General features: G+C 37.6%; 1 protein-coding gene across 1 annotated transcript; it reads right to left on the bottom strand.

Moving 5' to 3' along the window:
• Positions 1 to 320: 320 nt before the first annotated feature.
• On the bottom strand, positions 321 to 7450 carry LOC141436501 (uncharacterized). The gene is made up of 4 exons (XM_074099505.1): positions 7428 to 7450; positions 6792 to 6959; positions 4170 to 4371; positions 321 to 474 (listed from the first exon to the last, which is right to left on the bottom strand). Exons 1-4 carry the CDS (start codon positions 7448 to 7450, stop codon positions 328 to 330), a joined length of 540 nt encoding a protein of 179 aa, XP_073955606.1. The 3' UTR covers positions 321 to 327.
• Between the last annotated feature and the right edge of the window lie 3829 nt (positions 7451 to 11279).

Raw genomic sequence — 11279 nt, 5'->3', positions numbered from 1 at the left:
TCACTTATTTTGACATTGTTCTTGCAGTTGACTATATGCTTCAACTTAACATTTTGGTTTTAAAACTTGCAGATTGAGTGCTACGACTCGGCAATGTTGTTTTTACGGTACGAGGTCTCGTGACGCATATTTATTTATTTTTTGCTTAATAATGCACGAATACATAAATTTCACTAGCACATAGTGACAAAGTGCCGCAAAGTTCCTTGTTTGGCCACGGCGCGCGCTGCGATCGATTCGTGGTTCCCCCACCTCCTACTTTGCACCTAGCGAATGTATAATTTAATTGTAAAAAAAACAATGTAACGGAGTTAGCCCATTTATTTTTCAATTAGGTTCTTCATCTACTACCCCTAAGGTACTTTCATTATCATTACTGCCAAATAATTCAAATTTCAGCCGGCACTCCTGTTTAGGGTACATCTTGGACATCCTGAACCACCTCCAAGGCGGTTCTCTGTCGTCCACTTCCTCCTGTGAAGGAAAAAGCACCTTTATACTTACTAAGCCAGCTTCGCCATTTTTTTAGCCTAAATGTGTGCTCGTGTAGGCAAAGTCCTCGTGACTTTCACATCTTTCTATCCAGAACTAAGCTTCAGATTAGTAAGTGCAAAAGAAGCCGTCAGTTTCTCTGGTTCAAAATATGTCTCATCATCAGCCGGAAGACATCAGCTGTTGATCAAAGGCCTCCCCTTTAGAACGCCACAATGAACGACAACTCGCTATTTGCATCCACCGGTGGCCCGCCACTCTTGCGATTTCGTCAGTCCTAGTGCGAAGCCTGCCAACGCCTCGTCTTCCGGTTCGTGGTCGCCACACGAGGACAAATATAAGTCATCGAGGTCAAATATGTCAAAAAAATAGATAATTAAGATCCGGCTCGAGTGACATGGATTCATCATCATCATCATGTCAGCCGAAAGACGTCCACTGCTGGACATAGGCCTCCCCAAGGCTCTCCACGTGACGTGACGTGGATTAGTTAAGCGCAATGTGATCATGTTTGAAGAAGACTGAAGTACTCTTACACAAAACCTGAACTATATCGTGATCGCGTGATACTCGGTAGACCCCTGTTGCAGGGAGCCTCTGCTGCATTTTTTTTAAATAAGAACAGCAGAGGCTCCCTGCGACAGGGTTCCACAAACAGACCACCGTTTGCCTTTTTTTTGTAAGTCGAAGGCGAACGACCATGCAAGCTATCTGATGGAAAATGATCATTTCCTACCATGCGTACCGACTACTTAAGGAGAATCATTGGTATGTTGCCAGCCTTTTAAGAAAGTATAAAGAATTTATACTTTACTTTTTTATTTGTATATAAATAAATATTATTTTGTTGACGGCGCCTTGATGTGACTGCGATGAGCCTGTTTTCACAGCCAAAATATACATATTAATACATACAAAAAATACACATTAGCCACATTAGCATGTCACCAGAGCTCTTCTAGTCAGAATGCAGAAGCCAAGCTTTGTAGATTCCGGTTTAAGGGTACTCAGAAAGTATAAAAAAAGTCCTATTATTTTTGCGATTATTACAAATTGGAATGAAACTAACAAGAACGGATGAGAGCGCCTTTAATGACTACTCGAAACCTTTTGACGAATTTTATAGTAAGACTTAATAAGTTACTTATTTTAACCAGTGGTACAAAACCACGCACTTGCACTTCCTTGCTTGCCATGCCTTTGGTGCTATCATTGCACGGCTTACTCTTCCGAAAAACTCGAGTGTTGAATTACCTACACAAGATAAACAATATTTTTAATGTATATACTTTTATTTTAACATACCTACGTGTCAATCTTGAACAAAATTTTAATGAAATCTAGAAAATTTGACGTTCATTAAGTATCTTAAGCTAAATTGCTAGTTCAGTAAAAGGAATGACGTCAACCAATAAAATAAACTTAGGAAGATTCAAGGCAAAATAATGCCTAAGTATGTAAATAACTAAACTAACTAAATCCGATCAGTTCCGACTTCCATGAACCTGAAATCTCAGTGGCCAATTCAGGCGGTTGTTGGAACGATTTTCTTGCAACAAGTCTATGTTAAAGCCCAGTTTACACGTGCAATAAAAATCGTGCAAATAGCATTACACATTGCGGCGCTCGATTGGCCACTACCTACTATAACTCGTTAGATTTACGGCCTTATAATGCAACTAGCACAATTTTTCTTGCAAGTCTGAACCGGGCTTTAAACATTCAGAGATGCATTTACTCTACTGCCCTACTTCAGTTCGATATTATTGTCAAAACGATTTCTTTGCCAAAATCCCAGACTTCAGGGCTGTAAAGTCAATTGACCAAAAAGTAATGAAGTACGTCGTTATTTGGCAGTAATAAAAACTATATATCTATATATTTGAATGTATATCGTTCTCAATCTTGAATTGTTTAAAAATTATGGTAAGAAACTTAAACATCCTAAATACGTATAACAGCATGCTGCATGCAGAAATAGTTTTTTTTTAATTGAGAAGAAATCAAATAGTTTTTAAACTGTCGAAAAGAAGACTTTAAATTAATACTACTCAAAATTATAGCTATGCATAGGTACTACTACTGCTACTAGTGCTGGAACTGTCCGAAGATTCAGCCAGGTCGATGAACGTGATTTCCTGAAAAGATTTTATTGATATTTCGTTAATTCATCGTGACCCAACAAATCCTTCTGTCCAATAGTGCAAGTAGGTATACCTAGTGCCATCCACGAATTAGACATTTATGACGTTGTAATAAGAACCATGGCACGCGTCATCGTGAATGACTCTACCTATAGATACAACATAAGTATAGACAAAAATAACTCTACCTAAGCACTTGAATTTTAACTTTCAAGTCAAAAAAGCATACGTGTAAAAAAATTATTATGCTAAAAAAAATACGTCGGGATGAGAAAAATAAAAATTTATTTTATGATAATCCTAACCAGCACAAAAAAGTAAAATCAAACTTTTCCAAGAAAAATAAATACCTCGGAACGAAGTTCCCTGTGACTATATCAATGTGAACCTTTGTCAAAAGAAAACTGATTTTTTTGACAACGTTTAACGTGGTACTCATGTGTCACAAGGATCATCGTAGAATGGTTTTACCAAATATACAAAACGTTTATTCGTGAGAAAGGAAAACGCATGACAGTCGCGCTGGCGTCGCAATATGAAAATGTAAATTAGATATTGTTTTTAATCAGGTACTGTGAAGTTTATCGTTTTCTCGAGTAGAGTAGATGCGAATAACAATCATAGTCATAGTACATAGTAAAAATAAAATTAAAATATTATTTTAATACCTATGTACCTAGGTAAAAAACTTAAAAAATAAAAATAAAAGAGCGACAATAACATTCGACACTATAATAAATAAAACAAGGAACATTACGTCCAGTCAGTTCATATTTTACAACATGGCAAGACAGAGTATATTTAGCGAATAAAATAATCACAAACAAACAAGTTTACGCTGCGTCCATTAGGTAAAGCATACTACTAGAGCATGCTACTTTCTCACTTGCGCATCCTTTTTAGCAAAATGAGTATGTCTTCTAATTAGACAATTATCATGCTCCCTGGACGGGTTTGTGGTCTCTCACTGGATTGATACCCTCTCCTAATTTTATTAGTCAACATTTTTGTTGTTATACACAAAAAATCATTAAAAAGGCGATGTTGGGTTAAACTAGCGGCCTTTCTTCGAAATCGGCTTTGCCCCAAACAAATTATTTATTTCTTTTGCTAGTATTGTTAGTTACCACCATATCTAGTCAACTAGTTATAGACTAAGGAATCGATATGATATTTAATTCAGACAAATACCACTAGAGCAACACTCGAAGAAAATAAAAAAATAACAAAATCAAATAAACAATAAAGAAAAGAAAATATATTTTACCTAAATATTAATTACTCAAAGGTAAGTACGTATTTTTGGCTACACTACAATGTAACAGTCAAGGTAGCGAGGCTATTATAACCTCTCAAAAGGACAACTTTGGAACCACGTTGCCAAGTCTGTGAAATTCTTTGGCTGGGCAAAAATAGCATAAATAAATATCACTGGTGATGTGACGTGATCTTGAAAGCAGAAGTTAAGGCAGGATCCACACCTAGTCGCCTATCCAGCACCGGTTTTGTTGACTTGCGACGGGGACTACTTACAATCTCTTGGTCTTCCATGTGGGCGCTGGTTGCTGACGACGCTGCTCCCACGCGGGAGGCCGCGGCAGGAGGCGGGGGCACTTCTGGGGTCACCATGGGCTCAGACCACTTCTCGTAAAGGTCCTCTCGAGGCCCTAACGGCTTAATAGGGTTTGTACGGCAGTTGTCTAGTATCCATTGCTGCTCGCGTATTGACGGACATCTGGAAGGACCACGTGGATTTTAAAATGAAGTATCTAAGTAGGTATAAGGCCTGTTAACGCATTTATGTTTTCAAATGCCTAAAAATTGGAGACTTCGGCACTGGGATATGTCACGGACGGACTTGGCTCACGGTGGATGCAGGTCGCTTCCAACCAAAGCAACTGGAGATCTATGTGGGGTGCCTATGTCCAATAGTGAACGTCCTACGGCTGATATGATGATGACGAAGACTTACGAAAAAAAACAATTTTTCTCTTTCTTATATCAGTATATAATATACTGAAGAAGTAACTGGAATTGTCACAATAAAATGACGAATTAGTAAACCGTGCTTTTGTGCTCATTAAAATCATCACCAACCTCAAACTCATCACAGTACCTACCACACAAACTGTGTCAACAAGCCAAGGGCCTTAAGCATTCGTTAATTTTCCATTTCCATCGATTGAATAATTTGGGAACCAAATAGCGGCGAGATCGGCGCTTTAATCTCGCGACAACATCGTTAATTGCTGCGGTAATTGGCTCGCTAGCCCACTTTGCGCCACGGGATGAGGTATAACGACTGCGCATATAGAAGATATAAGCACTTCTGATGGTAAATTTTCTTTATTGACTTTCTTAAACGATGAAATTGTGCTTTCCGTTCTTATCACAGTAAATAAATCAGATAGCGATACTAATCTTCAAACGGAATTGGATTCAACGGATTGAATACTGCGAATAGACGTTAGGTGTTTTTATGACAGCTTTGATTTAACAGGCATCACCTGAAGAGGTCTCACAGATTATGTATTGTGTATGTACAGTCAGCAACAAAGATATGAATACAGCCAAAGAACCAAAAGTATGTATACAGGACCTTATTGCCTAAATTTTAAAGTCGTGTATACAATTTTTTCGCACTTTATCTTTGTTGCTCATTGTACTCGGAACAACAATCGCATTCACAAGTCCCTTCTGTCATACTAAAAAAAGTTAATAGTTTAAACTTGCATAGACTGATAAGGGGTCGAAATTCGTAAAAAGGCGTTCATGGATCGATGCTCTCGCAATTCTATGAGGGTACCCGCGATCATAATCATAACACAAGTACCTAGGTAGTTGCGTCAAAATATGGGAAGCTCATTACATTAAATAACTTAACCAACAAAAAGTTGAAAAACCCCGACATTCAACTATCGATAGAAAATTTCATTTCAAATTAAAAAAAAAACGCATTCAAATCGGTTCACCCGTTTAAGAGCTATGGTGAGACACACACATTGCGGTCAATTAACTTATAACACCCCCTCTTTTTGCGTCGGGGGTTAAAAAAACCCGGTCTACATTCCGTAGAAAATACGTTTCACCAAAACAAAAGCTTTTCCAAGATAAAATAGTTAGCAAACAGCAAAAGAATCGCAAATTTAGAACAGTGCTGCAGCGTAATGAGTTGGAAATTTCGAGCGGAATTCATTTTATCATATTAGTAACTTCCAGTCGGGTTCCGCTTGCCTCTTGGGAGCCGATAAGATAGGGAACCCTTTCTCAGACTCATTTGACAACGCCCGCTTCTGTACATTATCAACGACACTTTGTTATTTGGTATATAAAGCAAAAAAACGTTGAGGCGAATTTATAACTGAGACTATGGAGCCAATTTGTATGACGAAATGATGTGCTACAAAAATGACGTCTCAGCTCTATCTACAAAATCAATGGGGAGGTCGCATTTTGATAGCTTATTTTTAGCTTAGCTTATTTTACACGTACATAAAGGTACAGTGCAAGCTATGAACTGAACCCTCGAGTCCAAACACATAGTCCAGAGGCTATAATGTCTAACGGCAGGCCCGTTACCATCTTATTTTTCAACTCTTTCTGTCATCATCATCATCATCATCATCATTAATTTAAGAGCTTAGCTCTTGTCGGTGGAGTAATCGCCACTCTTTTCGGTTCTCTGCCAGCGTTTTCAGCTCCTGATACGACATGACATTGACTTTTTCCTTGGCTTGATCTATAAATGACCGTCTCGGCCTTCCCCTGCCTCGCCTGCCTTCTATTAGCCCTTCCAAAATAGTTTTTATGTAGCTGTCATGTCGTATCAGATGCCCCAGCATATTCTCTCTCCTATTTTCAATCGTCCTCAACAGCCGCCTTTCCTCTTCCACCAACTCTACTGTCTTCTCAACTCTTTCTGTCATCATCCTACCTATATTATACTTATCCAAAAAACGCGTCACAATTAGTCACAATTTTTGCTAACCCAGGATCTGTCTTGTTTTGGGCATTCGATTAGTAATGACGACTCTAATAGTGCTAATGATTTTGCGTAATAAGAACCTAAAGTTACCTAATAAAAAAAAGTAAAGGGTAGGTAAACTTAAAATAAAAAGCCTGCTGGAGTTGATGACAAACAAGTTTGAGTCTAACCTGATAATATAAGTGAGATCGGTGGGTTTGTAGATGAGCTTAGTCTTGGGGTCGAAGAATCCGTCGCCCGTGTCGTAGTAGCCGAGCGGGATCTCCCGCGTCGGCTGGTCGGCGGTGAGGTACGAGCGACCTGCCGGCTGCAGACCAGTGTCGTACTCTACCGTGAACCTGAGAACGATGGAGACAGTGCTGAGTGCCGTTTAATAAGCATCATCATCATTATCATCATCACTGCCCTCGTAACGAAGAAAGCAGTAGTAGCTATTACTGCGATTTAACTTTGAAGAAATGGAATATTTATGTATAGGTATAGCTACATATTTTAAAATTTAAACTTTAAATTCAATGGGATTTATACTCTTCGATGTTTCAATCTATTTTGTTCTCTTATTTTTTTTTGCTTGTGTACCGTATAGGTATGTTCCTATGTGAAAATAAATCTCTTGAGAGATCAGTGAAAGCCCTGGGTGAAAAATTTATATACAAAATTACTTAAAAAATCGGAGAAAAAAATTCTTTCGAAAAATCAAAATTTTTCGCAACTGCAGTTTTTTCTGTCAATATTAATATAATAAAATGTTAATATATTGTGAATTCTAAACATCCTGATAATATATTTTGAGAATTTAAAAATACAGCCCTATTCTTGAAGCGCCCATATAGCTTACGTACATACACTCAGTTTAAAATGTGATAGGATAAATAGAACGATAGCTATGTTTTTGCGAATAAAAAACTCCAAACGATTCCCATATCCTGTGTATGGTAACGGTAATGGGAGAAACTTTTCTTAAATAATTTAAAAAAGATAAGTGCTTCTTCAATAATAATATTCGGCAATGTTTAGTAAGTAGTTAATTATGAAAGGAGGAATCTTTCGCACAGTAAAATGTTTTGCACAGATCAGAAATCACAAACGAAATTAAGCACATAAACGGTACTCGACAGGCGTTAATTAAAAATAAACAAAGTGCATATTTTTTAAAACCTTTTGGATTAAAAACTTCAACAATCTTCGTATCATACCATTATCATAACATATCTCATTACAATCAACAGATTTACGTCAAAGTTTAGTATTAAGATGTAAAGTTTATGGTTTTAGTCAATATTATGTATGGCATTTGAAAATACAATCGTCAAGATCGTCGGTGAAATTATTGGCATATTTCTCTCAGCCTTATAACTCGGTAACTGTACCCCTCTGGTGTCTCAGCATTATTTAGTATTAAGGTGACCTACTAGCACGTTTATCACTCCGTTTCATAAAAAAAACTATCTAGAAATTTTGGTTCACTTCACAAAATAGTAACATTTCACTTGTCTTACATTACCTACTAGGTACACCGTATCGTTTGAAAGTCTCAATTATAAAATGTTTTCTTCAAAGTGATAAATGAACAAAAAAAACATTTTAAAGTATGGCCTGTATTGAATAGATTGTTAAGTTCAGAAAAAAATCTTTCCGGAGCATTCCAGGTTTACCCAATGTCCTTTAGTCCTTGGGTAAGTGAATGAGAAGGTGTTAGTTGTAAAATAAAAAGTATATAACAAAACAAATATACTTACGTACAAATTGATTCAACTAGCATTGCTCTTGAATACAAATAAAAAATACACTGGCCTGAGATTTGTTGGATATAATAGGAAGTCTCGGATCATCTAGCACAATCTTTGCAGGCGATCTGCTTCGAGGCAGTGGAGCGATGGTACAGTAAGTAGAAAAGATGGATGAAGCACGAAAGGAAAGGCTGCATTTATGCAGTCCTTATTGTTGCAAGAAGCATCGATGAAACAGTAAGTTATCACAGAAAAAAAGATTTTGGCAAAAAAACATTTTTAATAAGTTTTTTTTTTCTGACTGTACTTCTATTCTCACCCAAACTATATTTGCATACCTAATTTCAAGTCGATGCCATTAACCGTTGAAGAGTTACGTCCTTGGAGACGATCCTGGCCAGACTACCAGGATGTCACTACCAGATTATTATATTGTCACGCAATTTTCTCAAGTACACCAAATTTCAAGTCAATCCAATAACTGGAAGTTGGTCAAATTTAACTTGCAAGATTTGATTACAGACAGACAGACGGACAGACAAACAGACAGATAACGGGACAGGTGAAACTTAATAAAAGCTTGTAAAATATTATTTATTTCTAAAAGAAACAAACTTCCGATTTACCTAGTTACGCCTTGCCAAATGCTAAAGCAAATGGCAGGAAAAAATAAAAGACTATCAATAATTTGGAATTATTAATTTTGTTTTAGTGTAGCCATGTTACACCAGGCAAAAAATCAGCCAGTTTCGTAAAACTCGTGAACAGTGCTTAATTTTTAATATTTACGTTTTTTCCTAAACGGAAAATAAGTCTGCCTTAAATTACAAGTCTTACAATGGATCCTCAACATAAATAATGTAGAGCCCTATCTTTATCTGTAATTCAATGCGAGATGAGACGCAAAGAAATGCGCCGCAATGTTTTGCGCCGTAATTCATATCCGTCCATTTGCGAACAGAATGGTGAGCAATTTTCGGACCGCGTTTGCGTTCGAGTTACAAATCGACGGTTATAAGTTCAACAGTCCAAAAAGGAAAAATGTCGGGTGAGCATTTTTTACTTTATACCGTTGTCGTTCCGGTCATAGCACAATGAACGCCATTTGTCACTTAAGGGGTAAGCTCCTGGTTAGCTCATGAGCAATGTCCCGTTAGATGGCGCTGTTATCAATAGTTCCTTTTTTCAGGTTTTTTTCGTAAATTATGAAGAATTATTTCACCAAAAACTAGTGGCGGGAGTATCTAAGCGTAACCGATTTTTTGACCCCACACTCGAAATGAAATATTCCGCCAAAGCCGCAAACGAGGTGCTTTACTTTGAACGTCGATTGCGGCCGTATACGGACACTAGGAGCTCACGCACACACTCAAATAGACAGCGCCAGCTAGCGAAAGTCTATTGCGACACTTAGCTACCCGATCGGGGTACTCCTTCGAGTAATATTCACATTTTTTTATCGAGTCACGAAATTTTGTACTAACTGTACTTTACTCGAAAATTTTACTACGACCTATAAAATCTATAAGTATTTTATTGATAATTAGAAGCAGGGTCTTGGATAACTGTTCGCATATTATAATACGAGCCAAACGCCTTTCAAGTGGTCATAATATGTGTACGATAAATTGAGAAATTACCGAGATTCTGACCACGGTTTCTTGTCTTGGTTGATGGTCTTGCTATTATTCAGGTTATATTTATAGTTACTTTTCGTAGTTACTACTCTTGCTAAAGTGGTCATGGTCGTCGGTTGAAAATCGGTAGCAAATCTACAGGACGAGTTTCTTGGGAAAATAGTGCGGTGGTTTGTCCTTACCTTCCACGCCGCAGAGCTGGAGTTTGGAATTCGTAGTTGGCAATAGAGAGCGCTGCCACCAGGGCTCTTAGTCATCTTGTACGACACGCACAGGAATGCACAGGCAATCAAGTTTATCAAGGGCATCCGTAAAGCCAAAGTCCCTTAAGACACTGTTACACATGCTCTTTAGTAGCAAGAAAGCATGCTACTATTGAGCAAATGCTAGCTAGTAGCATGTGTGAACAGGACATGCTACTATCGAGCATGCTTATTAGTGGCAAGCTCGAGACGGGGTGGAAGGGGGAAAGGTAATAAGCAAGTGTGAACGCGTTTGCTTCAGTCCAGTAACGAGCATGTGTAACAGTGCCTTTAGACATACCTAATATTTTATGAACAGTGCTTCGTGTAAGCTCTTTCTATCAAAAGAGGTAATAAAATCCATACAGAGTTTACTATCCTAATTATCATCATCATCATCACTCAATTTCTGTGGTAAGACTTTTGGTAGAGAATTAGTAATCATAAACTGCTAATATCAATTATTAATAAGTTGCTAACCATGAAAAGAGTTGACGAAGAGTTTATCTAGGCTTCTGCATCTGGATTTCTCAGTTCGTATATATAATTACTAGCTTAATCCCGCGGCTTCGCTCCCGTTGAAGAAAAAATCTACTCTGTAGTGTAGGTATTCGAATTAAAAAAAAACTTCTTGCACCTCTGCGATCCTCAAGGAATACGTTTGCCAAATCTCATGCATTTTTAGGCCATGTTTTGCCTTTATAGGTATAAATAAATACTTACGAAATACTTACATAACAGCAAAAGTTCACCCACTCGCCGATAACTTGCGCCGATCAAATTGCGGTAAAAATTATCCCGTGCTAATTTTGTACCTACTTATCTCTATAAATTGATTTTGTTAGGATATCATAACCGATGATTTGGCACAATCAGCAGAAGACTACGAGCAGTTCCAAAATCATCTACACTCCCTTTGTTACCTTCGAGTCGAAAACAGTTGTCGATTGGTATCATATAACTACCTATTGTAAGTATTATCTGCTAGGATTTTTTTCCGATCCAGCAGGCTTGTAGTCGTGTGTACTGGATTATTGGCAGTGTTTCCT

Source organism: Choristoneura fumiferana, chromosome 16, assembly GCF_025370935.1.
Source record: "Choristoneura fumiferana chromosome 16, NRCan_CFum_1, whole genome shotgun sequence".
Classification (NCBI taxonomy): Eukaryota; Metazoa; Arthropoda; class Insecta; order Lepidoptera; family Tortricidae; genus Choristoneura; species Choristoneura fumiferana.
This window is presented reverse-complemented; position numbering and strand designations above follow the sequence as displayed.

What these genes read in the sequence shown, in the direction of transcription:
- LOC141436501 (XM_074099505.1), bottom strand. Translation starts at nt 7,450, where the DNA reads ATGGGCGCTTCAAGAATAGGGCT. An exon ending in GGCGCTTCAAGAATAGGGCT is followed by an intron (nt 6,960 to 7,427) that starts GTATTTTTAAAT and finishes CATCGTTCTCAG; the next exon opens with GTTCACGGTAGAGTACGACA. An exon ending in ACATGGAAGACCAAGAGATT is followed by an intron (nt 475 to 4,169) that starts GTAAGTAGTCCC and finishes TTTCCTTCACAG; the next exon opens with GAGGAAGTGGACGACAGAGA.